This window comes from Wyeomyia smithii, chromosome 2, assembly GCF_029784165.1.
Source record: "Wyeomyia smithii strain HCP4-BCI-WySm-NY-G18 chromosome 2, ASM2978416v1, whole genome shotgun sequence".
NCBI classification, from domain to species: Eukaryota; Metazoa; Arthropoda; class Insecta; order Diptera; family Culicidae; genus Wyeomyia; species Wyeomyia smithii.
The window spans coordinates 124775769-124795057 of record NC_073695.1 but is presented as its reverse complement, the minus strand read 5'-3'; the positions used below and the strand labels follow the sequence as shown (position 1 = coordinate 124795057).

The following is a 19289-nucleotide window of genomic DNA, read 5'->3' as shown; positions in this document are numbered from 1 at the left end:
ATGGCCGATTCGTCGTGCATTTGAAGACTTTAAACACATCGCAAGGAATCAATGAGTTTGCAACGTTCAAATAGTACGATACCACATTTGAATTATGTTGAGGCCTCATATATCGATCAAAGCAGGTAAAGCTTTCAATAGTCTTTGAATTTCTTTTCTTTCCATAACTTTTGAGCCACATATCAAATTATTATGAAGTTTGTTATTTGTAAGTTTGAGAGATGACTCGCTCGTATGACACTAGTTATGTTCAAATAAGTCATGTAATCTCTGTGATAATAGACTTTCGTTATTTTATTAATAATTTCATACATAACAATGGCTTAAGTTAAATTATAATCAAACGTATAGGGCAGCCAAACTTTGAAACCACGTGTTCAATCATAATTCATCAGTTAACCCCTATTAATCAATTCGGTTGTGTAGTTTCAGAGATAATAAAGTTTCGTGATTTTCACATTTCGGTATATTACAGACGAAGTTACTGTTCGATTAGAGTTAAAATTCAATAGGGTGTTATGAGGCAGCTAGACCTTTCCTTTGACACCAATTTCGTGGAAATCGGGTCAGCCATCTCTGAGAAAAATGAGTGAGTCCAAGTAATCTTCGGAATATGTTCCTTTTCATAGCTGGATTTCACATTTTTTAACATAACAGGCAAAGTAATAATCTGAGCGCAAAACGAATCAATAAGGTCTTATGGGGCAACTAGACCTTCCATTTGACACTGATTTTATGAAAATCGGCTCAGCCATCTCTGAGAAACATGAGTGAGATTAAGTAGTCTTCAAAACACGTTTCTTTAAAAAACTTTTGAACCACAAGTTCAATCTTTATGAAATTCAGAAGTTAAGGGTTTTTCAAGTAGCCCGTTCATTTGAAATCAATTTTGTTCAAATCGGTATTGTAGTTTTCGAGATAATGATGTTTCATGATTGTTACATTTTGATACATAACCTCTAAACTAAAAATCCGATTACAATGAAATTTAATAGGGTCTTATGGGACATCAAGACCTTTCATTTGCAATTAATTTCATGAAAATCGGGCCAGCCATCTCTGAGAAAAGTGAGTGAGAATAAAAATCTGCACATACACACACACATACACACACACACACACACACACACACACACATACAGAAAATGCTCAGCTCGTTGAGCTGAGTCAAGTGATATATGCCATTCGGCCCTTTGGAGCACTTTTATACTTTCGGTTTTGCAAGTGATTGCTATACCTTTCTAGGAGAAAGGCAAAAAAGGAATATAACAAAACTTAAAACTATACTACTGACTATAAGGTGAGCTAATCGTTGCAATTGAGGATTGCAACGATTTTTGTCGGAATTTGTTGATAATTTGGCTTGACATATTTTCTAATGTTTCTACATTAGTGAGCCTATGTAGCTCGTTCGTGCTAAACCAGGGAGGACGCTTCAAAATCATTTTCAAAAGTTTATTTTGAATCCTTTGAAGTGTCTTCTTCAAGTTGTCCAGATGGGAACTGCATCTAACATTGCTGGCCTAAAAATTTGTTTGTAAATTAACAGTTTATTCTTGAGACAATGTCTAGAATTCCTGTTGATAAGAGGATATAAACATTTGATATACTTATTGCACTTTGACTGGATATTTTCAATGTGCTCCTTGAAAGTAAGATTTTTATCATAAATTAGCCCTAAGTATTTAACTTGATCAGACCAATTTAAGACCACACCGTTCATCTCAATAACGTGGTTATTGGTGGGTTTGAGAAATGAAACTCTTGGCTTATGAGGAAAAATAATTAACTGTGTTTTAAAAGCATTAGGGGAAATCTTCCATTTCTGCAAGTATGAAGGAAATATATCTAAACTTTTTTTGTAGCCGACTGCATATAACACGAAAGCTTTTTCCTTTTGCGAGAATGCTTGTATCGTCACAAAACAGAGATTTCTCACAACCTGGTGGTAAATCAGAAAGATCAGAAGTAAAAATGTTATATGAGATTGGGCCCAAGATAGTCCCCTGAGGCACACCAGCTCTAACAGGCAATCTATTAGATTTACCATTTAGATAGTTAACCTGAAGAGTGCGGTCAGTTAAATAACTTTGTATCATTTTTGTGAGGTAAAGCGGAAAACTGAAATTTGACATTTTAGCTATTAAATTTTTATGCCAAACACTGTCGAATGCCTTTTCTATATCTACACTCAAAATATTTTTCACATTATTGTTACGTGAAATTTCCTGTACTTATTCATTTTCTGTCATTTTACATGATTTATGTGACAAACATAACATCTACGTGAAAATCACATGCATACTATGTTTTATCACGTAGTATCTACGTAAACTTGGCAACGTCAAACAGAATGTCATAGAAGAAGTATCGCGTGAACTCTCTATGTGAAAATACACAGAAATCAAAATGGCGAAGCTGTTGTCTAATTCAGTCTCTGACAATAAAATAGAATTTCTCGACGGCTTGCCAATAGTGAGCTATCGAAAAACCGTACGAATTTGACATCGAGCCTTGAGCTTACAGGTTTCACACAGATTTAATTCAAAGGTCGAGGAATTTCCTATACATAAACAGTTGCAGCTTACACTAGTTATCGCCGGCAAATGTCGTAATATTTGTCCGTTTTTATGTCGTTTGATTCATTTACGAATCGGCGATTTTGCATGGCCGATTTATCAAGCAACATATTTCTATAATTTTTAAAAACTATTTGCCGTCTCTTAAGAATTGGGGAAACAAAATTTGGAATTTTACGTTGTATCTAACGTAGTAGCTAGCAGATAATCGAATGCTTTCCATTTTATCGGTAGTTGAATTCTACGTGAAATTCACATAAAATGCATATGTCTGCTGTATAAGATTCATAGGATAAATCATCTCACCAAATCACACGCTCGTGAAAAGTAACACGGCGAATGAATTAGTTTTAATTCAATTTCATAAGTTGCATGGAAACGTCAAAAAATGAATACCGCATTTGGTGATTCTGTGTAATTTTTACACTGATTTTAGATTAATCAAGAATAACTCATTTTTGAATTTACCACTATAACTCAATTTTGAGTAGCAAGCATGAAAAAACGACACCATTATTTGACACGAGTGAAAAGGCCGCACCATGATTCAACATTTGTGCGCCATTATTTAGCCTTTGCGGCCGTGTTATCTATTCTTGTGGCTGTTTGAGTGATTCCAAAAAATGAGAAAATCGCTGGGAAGGTGGTTACGGACATTTTAAAAAGCTTTAAGGTACACATATAAACTTTTTTCATTATTCATTCTAAAGAACCAAAAGTTTTCAGGTTGTTCGTGTCATCAGGAAAATTGTGGGAGAGTAAAATATCAAGTGATTATGCATCACAAAAAAAGAGCAAAATATACTTAAAAAATAAATATAATTAGACACCGATCAGATTTTGTTTGTTTTGTTCTGACTGTTACCGGCACAACATCGCATTTCAAACTGAGTGGTTTTCAATTCTTAAACTGAGTACTTTCAAATTCTGAAAATGGTTAGTTTTAAATTCAAAAATGAATATTTTTCTATTAAAAAATTTGATAGTTCCAAAATCTAAATCTGTGTAGGTTTTAATTTTAAAACTGAGTAGTTTTAAATTCAATAAATGGATAATTTTGTACACATAAACTGATATTTTTTAAGAACTAAATGACTTTTACTAAACACGAAAAATGAGTTCAACTGTATACATCATTCTGAATAATAAATACACAGTATTTGCCCATACTATGGTTACACAATTTTGAATAACAACAGAGCTACTCAATTTTCGTGTTGTTCCACTTTTTATGAAAATGAATTGTTTTCTAATCATTTTCGAATTCATTTTAGGGAGCGTGCATGATGAACTCAAATGACAATCACGTAAAATCTACGTGAAAATGGCAGTGGAAAATATTCACATAACTTTTCCGGTAATTATGACGTGAAAATTATTCTAAGTGTTGAAGAGCAGCTCCAGTCGAATAGCCTTCAGATTTATTAGTTCGAATCATATTTGTTGCTCTATGTAACTGATGAGTAGTGGAATGCCCATGGAGGAAACCAAATTGCTCATTTGCAAAAATTGAGTTCTCATTGATATGTGTTATCATTTTATTAAGAATTATTCTTTCAAAAAGTTTGCTAATAGAGGAAAGTAAACTAAATGGTCGATAACTTGATGCCTGGATGCCTGAGCTGAATTCTTTTCGGGCTTTAAAATTGGAGTGACTTTGGCATTTTTCCATTTCGTAGGAAAATGTGCTAGTGCAAAGCATCTGTTAAAAAATTTTACCAAGAAATTCAAAGAGTTTTCGGGAAGTCTTTTGATGTTTTTGAATTTTTTGAGAATAGTTCGCACCTCATTCAAGTTTGTTTCCAATACCTCTTCAGAAAGAAATTCTTGGGTGGTGATCTGATCATACTTTTGGTTTACTTCATTTTCAATATGACTTACTAGTGCAGTGGTAGTTTTGTTTGGCTCAGTTTTTGTTTTGTTATTCATTCGCAACATTTAATATGTAATTTTGAGCATGCTTTAGTTGAAAATTATGTTGAAAACGAGGTTGGAAATCAAAACAAAATTAAGTGTTACAAGATTGATTGGGTGATACTGAGTTTCGATACTTTTGAATCACGGTACTTTTTCAATTCAATATATATTGGTATCAAGCACTGAGCATTGCTGGAGTAATTTCTCATTTACCTATCAAGGTAGCAGTCGTGATGAAGAATCTATGTCAATATAATGAAATATTTCTGTCAAACGTTTCGATATCGGTAGTATTGATACCTATCGCCCATAACTGCGAAATCGTGTGCGAGATTCGACTGTGATAATCGTGTATTACGGGGTAGTCTAAACTGATGTGAAAGTCGCAATATTGTTGTAATAAATTGAAACTGCGAATCATTTAGACCATATACGATAGTCGACTGAAAACCGCCGTACAAATTCGATTGATTCGGGTGTGCGAATCTGGTCAAGCTCACCACCAGCAATACTCAGAGGGAGAGATATGCGAAGAGAGTGTTGTGAGCCAGACGAACATGTCAAAATTCGAGCCAAACGAACAAGAGAGGTAACACCTTGAAAGGTATTGCAATAAAGTTCAATAAATTTATTGCATATTTATTTTTACAATTTTTTCATGTTTTATTGCTAAAACATGAATTGGGAATGCTCCAAAGTGGCTGCATCACAGTGATTTTTAACTGGTGGTTCACAAACCCTTTGTATGGTCTACAAAATAATGATGAAAGTATATAAAATTAAACATAAACATAAAATTTAGCACCTTCACGGTTTTTGTGATGCACTTTTTTATTCCCAAGGACTTCCACCGTCACCATCAGTTACACGAGCCGAATAAAAAAGTTAGTGAACTTTGCGCTTAGAGAAGAGAAATGGCACCTCTGATATGTGAAACCTAGTTGCCAAATCAGCGGTTTTTTTCATCGCTCATCTCTCCCTCTGAGGATCTCTACTCATCACTGACTTAATAAGAAGTACCATGGTATTTTCCGTGTGGATATGTTTTAGTTCACCCAACGGCCTACAGATGGCAAGTTCATGCTGTTGCCTTGAGATTATATGCAGCGAATTCAAACTTGGATATTTATGTTTCTTTAGTCTATGTTAGCATGGACCGGCAAAAATTATTACATTTTCCGTTGTTGCAGAATATATTGCTATAAGAGACGTACCTTGTAAATTGTATGAAGGGGTTTTAAAAAGTTTATATGAATTTGAAAAATGTTGGTTTATAAAAACGTTGTGTTCGGATTTTGTTTTGAATTCTTTCAGATGAAATATTGATCAATATTGATTTTTTTACGCCTAAAAAGTAGTAAATCTTGTTAACTCGTGATTCACTTTCTATCTTATTAGTTTATAATATCTAGAAATTAGATTAAAGACTGTTTTTCGCTAGACTCGGCCGATTCGTGATCGCCAAAAAGTGCATACGTTCTAGGGATTTTTTTTACAAAATGAAATAATAAAATTATAATTTTCACTAGTTTAGGTAGTCAGGTAGTTTGCTTTGTCAGGTAGTTTGCTTTGTTAGCTGTAGGATTTTTTTGTTAGCTGTAAGAATCTCGAACAAAAAAATTAACAGAGATAAATTCTACGCACACTATCATAGATTTCAATGGTGCTAATGTTTGTGAGATCTTGCTTGGGATGTATAAGCCTTTTGTACGCACCGGCTCGCGTGGGTATTAGACTGGGACACGGTTATATGGAAAAAAAAGCGATGGTGTTATTTTTTCGCTCCCATGCACTTTTCGTGTTCCTTATGGATCCTATAACAACTGTGTAACTTTTCAGATCGATCGGTGAAACGCCCGATTTGTGCCCGATTTTTAAAGTCTCCATCCGATTTTATATGGGAAAATTCACTTTTTCAAAACTTATTCTCTAGAAATTTCCAGTTGGGTCCTAAAAATATATCGATACATGATATTTGTAGGAAATTTTCCTGAGAAAAACTTTTCTGAAGACCGTAAGGCGCTACGATGTTTGTAGAAACAGCTATTCACCCCAAACTGATTGAATGTCTGACGGACGGCTCACCATTGAATTTTACTAGCAATACTTCTGCAGCATGTTGCTGTTGCAAATTCAACCATGTGATGAGAAATGATACGCTTAAATTTATCTTGGAGGCTTTCCCGAAGATACTATGAGCAAATATGTTAAGCGTTGTTTGACCAATAAATAGTTAATGGGTTCAATGATGGCAATTTCGGTCACGGGTTACTTTAAAACACGTTTTATTATGTCAAAGCCGACGTTTCAAGGATATATTTCCTCGTCCTCAGGGCAACTACGATTAACAGTTTACAATTTACATAGATTAGTCACACGAATTAAGTTATTACATACACAACTTACAAACAAAACAAACAAGTTCTCGTCAAAATATGGTGCATTGGTGTTAAATTGCTGTTGGTTAACTACACTACACTGTGGATGTCAAATATGTAAAATAATTATTGGTTTGTGACTTTTCAAAATTTAAAAATGCAAACGGATGAGCTACACTTACACAGTATCTTCCAACACACATCACACACGATTAAAGCCGTCGGGAAATGTTGCGTCAAAACGGAGAGAAATACTGTTGCAAGACAGAGATAGAGAGTGCTAGAGACTGTAGTAGTCTGCATCAACATGTGAGAGATCGCAGCGTGCCGGAGTAAGCGATGCTTAAGTTGTTCGTGTCCGTTCTATAATTTATTGCGGATCTGTCACATGCGATGTAGCACATTTCTAACACCTGTAATGCTTGAATCCTGTCATCCGAAGTTAAAATTCTAGTGTTGGCTATATTGAAACTGTGATTCTCTTCCATCGCATGCTTCATCAACGCCGTCTTTTTAAACTCATCTTCCCTTCCCTCCCTCTCAGTGCTAGAATCTTTATACTGTTCGTAGCGTTTCATGAGAGAGCGGTGCGCGGCAAGACGGTTCTTCAGTTGCTGTGTAGTCATACCAATGTATGAGCTATCGCAGTCTGCACACGGGATACGGTATATTAGGTTTTTTTGAAAGATGCGAAGAAGAGTCTTCGAGTTTCGTGAAAAGTAGTCTGTTGGTTTTGACGCATTTGAAGCTCAGACTGATGTTTTCATGGTTCTTTTTTATACTGCGTGCCAGTGCGGGTGTGAGGCCGTCAACATGGTGCAAAGATCGATATACTTTCGGTTCCGAGTTTACTTCCTCAACAACGTTATTCGTGCTTCGGTTGATAAATCTGTTGATTAACCGATTTATCAGTGAGCTCTGATAGTTGTTGGTAAGCAAGTGCTCGCGCACTATCTGCTTATTTTCCGTGAGCGATTTGTTCGTCGATAATCGAAACACTCTCCCAATAAAACCGGTTGCCGTATTCAATTTCTGTGCCAGCGGGTGCATCGAGAGAAAATTAAGAATTCTCCCGGAAGCGACAGGTTTCTTATACCATTCGGTCACAATTTTTTGTTCGTTGGTTCTAATAAGAACCATATCTAAATACGGTAATCGGTTGATGTTTTCTACCTCATATGTGAATTGAATATGTGAGTCGAACCCGTTGAGAGCGTTCCTCACATATTCAATCTTGTCCGCTGGGGGAGCGGTGAACAAATCGTCGACGTATTTTTTAATACATGGAATGTGTACATCGATCTTCGCAAGCACATCATCAAGTAATGTTGGTTCTTTTTTATACTGCGTGCCAGTAAACACCCGCACTGGCACGCAGTATAAAAAAGAACCATGAAAACATCAGTCTGAGCTTCAAATGCGTCAAAACCAACAGACTACTTTTCACGAAACTCAAAGACTCTTCTTCGCATCTTTCAAAAAGAAACGTAATATACCGTATCCCGTGTGCAGGCTGCGATAGCTCATACATTGGTATGACTACACAGCAACTGAAGAACCGTCTTGCCGCGCACCGCTCTCTCATGAAACGCTACGAACAGTATAAAGATTCTAGCACTGAGAGGGAGGGAAGGGAAGATGAGTTTAAAAAGACGGCGTTGATGAAGCATGCGATGGAAGAGAATCACAGTTTCAATATAGCCAACACTAGAATTTTAACTTCGGATGACAGGATTCAAGCATTACAGGTGTTAGAAATGTGCTACATCGCATGTGACAGATCCGCAATAAATTATAGAACGGACACGAACAACTTAAGCATCGCTTACTCCGGCACGCTGCGATCTCTCACATGTTGATGCAGACTACTACAGTCTCTAGCACTCTCTATCTCTGTCTTGCAACATTATTTCTCTCCGTTTTGACGCAACATTTCCCGACGGCTTTAATCGTGTGTGATGTGTGTTGGAAGATACTGTGTAAGTGTAGCTCATCCGTTTGCATTTTTAAATTTTGAAAAGTCACAAACCAATAATTATTTTACATATTTGACATCCACAGTGTAGTGTAGTTAACCAACAGCAATTTAACACCAATGCACCATATTTTGACGAGAACTTGTTTGTTTTGTTTGTAAGTTGTGTATGTAATAACTTAATTCGTGTGACTAATCTATGTAAATTGTAAACTGTTAATCGAAGTTGCCCTGAGGACGAGGAAATATATCCTTGAAACGTCGGCTTTGACATAATAAAACGTGTTTTAAAGTAACCCGTGACCGAAATTGCCATCATTGAACCCATTAACTATGAGCAAAAATCACACTTTGAAAATTAATTTCACGCGGAATTATTTCTCATACTTAAGCAAGTCTGCAATAGCAGGATGCTGTAGCAGTGTTGCTGGAAAATTTCAATTGTAAGCCGTCCGTCAGACATTCAATCAGTTTGGGGTGAATAGCTGTTTCTACAAGCATCGTAGCGCCTTACGGTCTTCAGAAGAGTTTTTCCCAGGAAAATTTCCTACAAATACCATGTATCGATATATTTTTAGGACCCAACTGGGAATTGCTAGAGAATAAGTTTTGAAAAAGTGAATTTTCCCATATAAAATCGTATGGGGACTTTAAAAATCGGGCGCAAATCGGGCGTTTCACCAATCGATCTGAAAAGTTACACAGTTGTTATGGGACCCATAAGGAACACGGAAAGTGCATGGGAGCTAACATCCATGTTTTGTCCCACCCTAGTGGGTAACCGACGATTTTTTTAGCGTCCTAAAACTAATCGTTCGCCAGAAACCGGAGTTTACCGAATCATCTTCACGATTTTTGTGTGTATGATACATATTTGATTTCGATCTTTATCAATGGATTCATTGTACATCTATTGCGTTATCCATTTTACACATTATTTGTGTGATGCCAGAGCAACCACTGTGCGTTTTGAAAGCATACATTGGTTGATTAAAGTTCGAGCTTTTGTGTGTATTAGTTACTTGAACCAAAACTACTGAACAAATCTCGCGTAATTTTTCAAAAGGGCCTATCTAACATTGAGAGACTCTCTTTGTTTACTTTTTCTTTAATCAATAACTAAGTTATATTTTCCATATTTCATAACACTCAATGCATAGTGAGCAAGACAGTTTTACAATCTCTCGATTAAGGGGAAGAAAGTTTGGAAAATATTTATAATGACGACGTAATTTACGAAACAAAGTGAGAGAGGAGAGAATCTCTCATTGTTACTTAGGTCCTTTTGAAAAATTACGTGAGAAATAACTAAGTCCCCGCAGGTAACTTTTTTGAATCGTCAAGTTTCGTCAGCTTCTAGTTCATGTTTTATGCTCACCTTATTGCCTGTATTATCTGTAATAAATCGTAACTCTGATTCTTCTCCATTCAGAATGATTGAAATATTTTGTTGTCCAGGAGATTCTGCAAAAAAAGTTTCAATAGATTAAAATTGTTCATTGTTTTGTAGACCATTTTTGAAATTTCAAACCATAATATGTTAGTAAGATGTCGTACACAAATAACGTAACGCATGAAAGGGGGAGGGGGTTGAGTCTGCGTTACTTATCGTTACGCAATTGGGAGGGTGGGGTGTGTAGTAGAGACAGTTACGTAACTGTGATGTTTGCTCGAAATTGAAAATTTCAGAGAAGGGTCAGGCTGTTCAGCGTTCCGTAATTTTAGGGGAGGAGTCATATCAAACGTTACCTATCTTTACATAGGGTGGGAGGGGTTCTGAAATATAGATTTTTAGCGTTTTACGTAATTTGTGTCCGACGCTCAATCATGATGTATAGATAGGGTAGGGAACATATTCTAAGCAGCTTTAGGAACCGCCTGTGTATTCAGACGAAATACTCGAAACGTTTTGGGTGAAATTCAAGCAGTAGTATATCGATCTGTTCTTTATCGTTTTCTCTGTCAGAGCTTGTTTTCAGATTGTAAAACTAAGTTAGCAAACTTTAACAATAATCAATTAACGTTACCAATCGAGGGACACTATTCCAATCACTCCTCACCTATTTTAAGCAGTTTCCATCTGTTTTGCAGGCGTTTTTTTTTGCAGCTAGACAATCAAAGTTTTCATTTCCATCATTGAAATTGTCAATATTAATGAAATAGCAGGAGTTTGAGGCCTGTTTTCTGCGACTGATTAAAATAGGCGCTTCTGCTTAAGCCGTTCCTTACCCTATATAGTGTAAGAATATGTTAAAACAAAACCTGAACATTAAACTTTACTGGCAAATGAGCCGTTGAGAGCAAAAGTGCTACATGTGCCATTAAGTAATTTTTTCAGGATACGCGATAAACCGAAACACTCGAATAGTAAATTATTTTCAACAATTTTTTTTCAACATAACTGCACTAAATCATTGCTGAAAAGGTTTCAAAAGACGGTACATGAAAGCATAACGAGTTCTAGTTGAGAAACTTACACAAACTTTAATGGAAAAACATGTACCACTTTTGAACTATTTTCCATAACAACCAGAAAACGTTGAGAGCAAAAGTGGTACATGTCCAGTCTGAGCATGATGGATGCAGGCAGGACATAGAACATTCATGTCTTCAGCAGAGTTGTCCAAGTAATTGAGTACTATGGGATGATGATCGGTTTGTTAAGGAATTCTGTCACTTCGTGGCGCTGGTGTAAATGCATTCAGTAACAGAAGAAATTTTGCATAATCTAGATTGACTAGGGCCAATTCAAAGAAAAACACCCTGGTATCTGGAAAAAATTGAAAAAATGGCACATGTACCACTTATGCTCTCTTTGGCTCAAATGTTTATTTCCAATTTGTTATTCCATATCCTCACACTTCGTAGCGTGGGGAGCTAATCATCTAGCGTCACTAACGTTTTTGTTGTTCGAAACATCTTTTATGTTTACCTTATAGTTTATAGATGTGGAACGTCTAAAAAAATACTAAAGGTGATTTTTGTAGAAAAAAAACCAAGGAATCCAGGAAAATAGATTTTAACACCATTCGAGAGGTTCAAAGTTCTAGGTAATTGGTATAAAAACGCCCACCATAAAAAATCGGGTTTGGGTTGCAAAATTTTGAGTTCGGGTCGGGTTTGGGTTTGAAAAACATCAAACCCGACCATCTCTAGAAAGCAGACATACTACATCGGCCGTTATATAATATTTGCGTTGTGTGGAAATTTTCTCAATTCGCGTCTTACTTGTGTAGTCTCTATAGCAGGTTTTGTTTACCTTCATTTGTATCGAAGAGTTGTTTCCCTAACACGGACATTAGAAAGGTAGAGCAAATGATTGCGATTATTCATTGACCAGTAACCAGCAATTGAGAATTGCAACGACTCTTCTCGAAAATTGGTAATAACTTTATTTGACATAGCTTCTAACGTTTCTAAACCAAGGAGGACGCTTAAAAATCATTTTAAGAATATTATTTTGAATCTTTTGAAGTGTTTTCTTCCTTGTTAAACAACTTGACCAGATCGGTACAGCATAAAGCATTGCGCAGTGTTTTATTTTACCGTTTTCGTGTGAATAATTAAATAGTGTTTCAAATGTTGATTATAGCCATAATGCATGTTCGGAGAAGTTTCAAGATATCCAAAAATACATCTTTAGATGTAGGAAGATGAGTGATCAATCCACCTAAAAGTGAGATAGAAAATGTACTTTTTTATCAGATTGAGATAATGTCTGATTTATCTGAGTTTTTATCAGATTGAGAAAGTCTGAAGAAAGTTATTTCATCGTATGAAACTGCAAGGTACGTAAAATTGCGTTATTTCGAGATAGTTGAGGTGAAAGTATCCCAAAAAATATCGAAATATGTCAAATAACTTTTTTATTTTAAAAGATAAAAAATAACAATGTTCAGCATAAACATGCATATTAGAATGACTGATAATATTATAGAAGCTTTGGAAATTCGGAAAAATCTGAGAAAAAAGTTATAACGAAAATTGTGATTTTCAGTACCTCTTCAAAGAAAACTTCATGTTTCTCGTAATATATAAGAGATAGAAACATGATGTCTTCTGCAAAGTTTATTGTTTTGAGATCACCTAAAATTTTGCCGAAGACACCATGCGTCTATCTCAATCTGATAAAAAAGTACATTTTCTATCTCACTTTTAGGTGGATTGATCCCTCATCTTCCTACATCTAAAGATGTATTTTTAATATCTTGAAACTTTCCCGAACATACATTATGGCTATAATCAACATTTGAAACGCTATTTAATCAATCGCACGAAAACGGTAAAATAAAACATTGTGCATTGCTGGTCTAAAAATATGTTTGTAAATCAAAAGTTTATTCTTTAAACAAAGATTAGAATTTCTGTTAATGAGAGGATATAAATATCTTGTATATTTGATGCACTTTGCTTGTATACTCTCAATGTGCTCTTTAAAAATAAGTTTTTTATCGTAAACTAGCTGACCCGGTAAACTTCGTCTCGCCTATTGTAGTGTTCAATTTAATAATTTTAAACATTTCAAATTCATTGATTCCTTGCGATTTGTTTATATCATTTGGAATAATCGGTTTTATCGGAATGACAACATCCTCGACTTTTGGCTTTAGTACATCACCTCTATTCCGGAAATATATTGAATGCATTTCAGTTATTTTCGTTGTTTTTTAGAAACTGAGAGTGGTCATCTTCGAATTCAAAATGGTGTCCAGGGTCAATGCTTGGCTTCTATACATCATTTCGATTCCAAAAATATCCATATGTAGTAGTATTCGGTTATTTTCGGCTGTTTCCCAGAAGATGTCATTTTACAATTCAAACTGGTGTCTGAGGTCAATTTTTAGCTCCTTGCATCATTCTGGATCCGGTGATACACATATTGGGTGGTATTTGGTCACTTCAGGCTGTTTTTCAGACACCGTAAGTCACCATCTTGGATTTTAAAATGGCATTTGGAGACAATTTCTGACCCCTGAGCGTCATTCTGGTTGAAGAAACACTCATATTGGGTGGTATTTTGTCATTTTTGGCTGTTTTCCAGACACCGGAAGTCGCCATCTTATAATTCAAAATGGTGTCTGAGGTCGATTTGTGGCTTCAGTGCATCATAACAATCCCGGAAATACCCATATTGGGTGGTATTTGATCATTTGCCGCTGTTTTTCGGAGACCGGAAGTCGCCATATTGGATTTCAAAATGGCATTTGAAGACAATTTCTGGCCTCTGTGCGTCATTCTAGGTTGAAGAAACACCCATATTGGGTTTTATTTGATCATTTTCGGCTGTTTTCCAGACCATCCTGTTTGCCATCTTACAATTCAAAATGTTGTCTGAGGTCGATTTGTGGCTTCAGTGCATCATAACAATTCCGGAAATACCCATATTGGGTGGTATTTGGTCATTTGCCGCTGTTTTTCGGAATCCGGAAGTCGCCATCTTGAATTTCAAATAGCATTACGGGACAGGTTTTGGCCTCTGAGCGTCATTCTGGTTAAAGAAACACTCATATTGGGTGGTAATTGGTCATTTTCGGCTGTTTTCCAGACACCGGAAGACGCCATCTTACAATTAAAAAGGTTGTCTGAGGTCGATTTGTGGCTTCAGTGCATCATAACAATTCCGGAAATACCCATATTGGGTAGTATTTGGTCATTTGCCGCTGTTTTTTAGAAACCGTAAGTCGCCATATTAGATTTCGAAATAGTATTTGGAGATATGCCAGAAGAAGGAAGGGTGTCGAAACATTGTGGACATGTTTGTTACACCTAAAAACATTCACTTGCCAAATTTGGTTATATTTGCTTGATTGGTTCTCGAGCTGTGCGAAATTTTAGTTTCATTTGTATAGGACCCCTCCCTTAAAGAAGAGGGAGGGGTGTCAAACCATTATGGATATATTTGTTACCCCTAAAAACATTCACCTGCCAAATGTGGTTGTCGAGATAAGCAGAAATTTGTGTTTCTTTTGTATGGAACCCCTCCCTCACAGAAGAAGGAGGGGAGTCAAACCATTATGGACATATTTGTTACCTCTAAAAACATTCACATACCAAATTTGGTTGTATTTGGTTGATTGGTTCTCGAGCTGTGCGAAATTCGTGTTTCATTTGTATGGGACCCCTCCCTTGTAGAAGAGGGAGGGGTGTCAAACCATTATGGATATATTTGTTACCCCTAAAAACAACCACCTACCAAATTTGGTTCTATTTGCTTGGTTAGTTCTCTAGATGTGGGGGAATTCGGGTTTCATTGGTATGGAACCCCTCCCTTCCAGAAGAGGGAGGGGTATCGAACCAATATGTAAATATTTGTTACTCCTAAAAACATCCACTTGCCAAGTTTGGTTCCATTTGCTTGGTTAGTTTTTGAGTTGTGCAGAAATTTGTATTTCTTTTGTATGGGACCCCTCCCTTCAGGAAAAGGGAGGGGTCTCAAACTATCATAGGGACCTTTCTCGGCCCCTAAAACCCCTACATACAAATTTTCACGTCGATCGGTTCGGTAGTTTCCGAGCCTATATGGATCAGACAGACAGACAGACAGAGACCGGACTGCATTTTTATAGGTATAGATTAGTCTTAAGTACTTGACCTTGTCACACCAACTTAAAATAACCCCATTCATCTTGACAACTTGATTATTGTTTGGCTTGAGGAAGCCCTATTCTTATGAGGAAAATATATCAATTGACAAATCTAGAAAATCTATAACGAGCGTCTTAGCAGAGTGATTGAGATCAATCAAAGAAATAGTTATCGGTTTCCGTTATACTCTACTAAATTTTTTGGAAATAAATATTGAAATTCAGTCCGCAAATATATATTTCGACTGTGACGTACAGTCTTCCTCAGTGCTTATGTGGACTGGTAAAGAGCAAAGCGTAAATCCTGTTTTTTTTATTTGTAGTAGGTAAAAATGAAAATTTAGCACCCTTAATTGGAGTTAGGTAGGGAATTATGCGGTCGATTGTTTACCGTACCATGTCTGGGGTTTTTGGGAAGCAGATTGAATAGCCATGAGGGGTGATTACCTGCGTCTTTATTGAGAAGCGTGCATGAGTGTTGTTTATAAATTTCTAAACTTTCAGCTACGCCTAATTTCCATAAATTATTAACGGGGCGGAGGAGGTGAATGTTATCCGAAGTTAGTGGATGTTCCTCGTTAAAAATATGTTCAGCCACTTTTGATTTGAAATGGTGTGGTGGGGCATTTGTTGAAACTTTACTTGCTTTGGTCACTTCTGCGAAATGTTCTTTGAAACGTATCCCTAGGTTACGTTTAGTTTGTCCAATGTAAACCATGTCACAGTGACTGCATGCAATTTTATAAATTCCAGCTTTGTTCAGGGTATCAATAGGGTCTTTGGTAGATCCTAATTTTGTTTTGAGTTGGGTATTTCTACTAGTGTAGACAATATCCATCCCAAATTTTCTAAATTTTGAACGAAGTGGGCGTGTCAAGTTAACGTCATATTCAACGGCTACCCTTTTCAGATCTTATGTTATTGGGGTGAGTGTTGTAAAAGATTTCCGAATTTGAGCACGCTTCTTTTTATCAACAATGGCTTGAATGATACTTTCATTGTAGCCATTAAGTCTAGCAATTTCGAAAATATATTCCAGTTCCTTTTGCTTGGCTACTTCGCTTAGAGGTAAAGTTTCCATGCGGTGGATCATATGATGGAAGGATGCCATTTTATGCTGGAAGGGATATAGAAGCTGGGATGGACAGTTGTAAACTTTCCACAGAACAAACTGGTGAAGTACGCCAAATTATTTCAAAAATTACTAAGACACTGCCACGTCATGAAAATTCGTCTGATTTAAAGACAGTTGAGGAATTACGTAAAAAAACAGTTTTCTATTTAAAAGCAGATAAGGGGAACAAAACCGTCATCATGGACAAGTCTGACTATGATGAACAAATAACCCAAAAAATTGATAAAGGTCCATATTGGCAACTGCGACTTAATCCTCTTGCTGATATGGTAAAACGTGTAGAAAATACAATAAAAGAATGCAAACCCGTTTTGGGTAATGCGTTACAAAATCTTCGTGTTTCAAACCCAGTTCTTCCAAGAATAAAGGGTCTCCCCAAAATTCACAAACCTGGAAATGAAATGAGAGAAATTATCTCAGCGGTAGGGGCTCCCACAGAAAAATTGGCTAAATGGCTGGTAAAAGAATTTCAAGCCATGCCCCATAAATTTCCAAGTCGATCAGTAAAGAGCACCGGAGATTTCGTTGGAAATTTAAGATCCTCGGGTAACATCCAATCTGATGAGATAATGGTTTCATTTGACGTTACAGCCTTATTTCCTAGCGTTCCAGTGAATGAAACCTTAAACCTTTTAGAGGACTGGCTTCTTTCCCAATATTTTGATAATACTTGGAAAAAGAAAGTTGACAGTTTGTTGAAACTTTCACGCCTTTGCATTAAAGAAAACTACTTCACATTTCGTGGTAAATTTTACAAACAGACTAAAGGGGCACCAATGGGGAATCCTCTTTCTCCCTTTCTATGTGAGCTCTTCATGGCAAATATAGAAAGTACATTAGAGAAGAGGAACATCTTACCGATTCGATGGTGGAGGTATGTGGATGATATTTTTTGTATTTTGAAAAGGGCGGATCTTGAAACTTTTTTCATATCCCTTAATAATACCCATAAAAATATAAACTTCACAATTGAAAAAGAACTTAACAACAGACTCCCTTTCTTGGACGTCGTTGTAGTCAGAAAGTCTACGGACTTGGAATTTGAAATTTATCGGAAACCCACGAATACAAAACGGGTAATACCTAACACTTCAAACCATCCCTTCCAGCATAAAATGGCATCCTTCCATCATATGATCCACCGCATGGAAACTTTACCTCTAAGCGAAGTAGCCAAGCAGAAGGAACTGGAATATATTTTCGAAATTGCTAGACTTAATGGCTACAATGAAAGTATCATTCAAGCCATTGTTGATTAAAAGAAGCGTGCTCAAATTCGGAAATCTTTTACAACACTCACCCCAATAACAGAAGATCTGAAAAGGGTAGCCGTTGAATATGACGTTAACTTGACACGCCCACTTCGTTCAAAATTTAGAAAATTTTGGATGGATATTGTCTACACTAGTAGAAATACCCAACTCAAAACAAAATTAGGATCTACCAAAGACCCTATTGATACCCTGAACAAAGCTGGAATTTATTAAATTGCATGCAGTCACTGTGACATGGTTTACATTGGACAAACTAAACGTAACCTAGGGATACGTTTCAAAGAACATTTCGCAGAAGTGACCAAAGCAAGTAAAGTTTCAACAAATGCCCCACCACACCATTTCAAATCAAAAGTGGCTGAACATATTTTTAACGAGGAACATCCACTAACTTCGGATAACATTCACCTCCTCCGCCCCGTTAATAATTTATGGAAATTAGGCGTAGCTGAAAGTTTAGAAATTTATAAACAACACTCATGCACGCTTCTCAATAAAGACGCAGGTAATCACCCCTCATGGCTATTCAATCTGCTTCCCAAAAACCCCAGACATGGTACGGTAAACAATCGACCGCATAATTCCCTACCTAACTCCAATTAAGGGTGCTAAATTTTCATTTTTACCTACTACAAATAAAAAAACAGGATTTACGCTTTGCTCTTTACCAGTCCACATAAGCACTGAGGAAGACTGTACGTCACAGTCGAAATATATATTTGCGGACTGAATTTCAATATTTATTTCCAAAAAATTTAGTAGAGTATAACGGAAACCGATAACTATTTCTTTGATTGATCTATATCAATTGAGTTTTAGAAGCATTGGGAGAGATTTTCCACTTTTGCAAGTAGAAACAAAAAAATATCTAAAGTTTTCTGCAATCGAATGACGTTTCGAACCAGAATAATCGGCAAAGACCCAGGCGATGGAAACGGACTAACGATTGGATACTCGGAACATGGAACTGCCGTTCTCTCAATTTCCGAGGATGTACCCGTATACTTTCAGAAGAATTGAAAAACCGCAAGTTCAACATCGTAGCGCTGCAGGAGGTATGCTGGAAAGGGACGACGGTGCGTACGTATAGGGATGGATACACCATCTACCAGAGTTGTGGTGACACACATGAGCTGGGCACAGCTTTTATAGTGATGGGTGAGATGCAGAAGCTGGAAATTGGGTGGTAGCCGGTTAACCCCAGAATGTGCAGGTTAAGAATCAAAGGCCGATTCTTTAACACTAGCATTATAAACGTGCAAAGCCCTCACCTCGGAAGTACTGATGACGACAAAGACGAATTCTACGCGCAGTTAAAATGTGAATACGATCGCTGCCCAAAACATGATGTTAAGATTGTCATCGGGGATAACAACGTTCAGGTCGGTCAGGAGGAGGAATTTAGCCCGGTTATTGGACGATTCAGCGCACACCGGCTGACAAATGA

General features: G+C 36.6%; 1 protein-coding gene across 6 annotated transcripts in view; it reads right to left on the bottom strand.

Moving 5' to 3' along the window:
* LOC129725620 (GTP-binding protein RAD) overlaps positions 1–19289 on the bottom strand; it is a 139335-nt gene that overhangs the window by 4020 nt on the left and 116026 nt on the right. For all 6 annotated transcript variants that reach the window (XM_055681657.1, XM_055681662.1, XM_055681658.1 and 3 more), the window contains one exon: positions 10228–10313. In XM_055681657.1, the coding sequence (XP_055537632.1) occupies positions 10228–10313 (86 nt within the window). The remainder of the gene's footprint in view (positions 1–10227; positions 10314–19289) is intronic.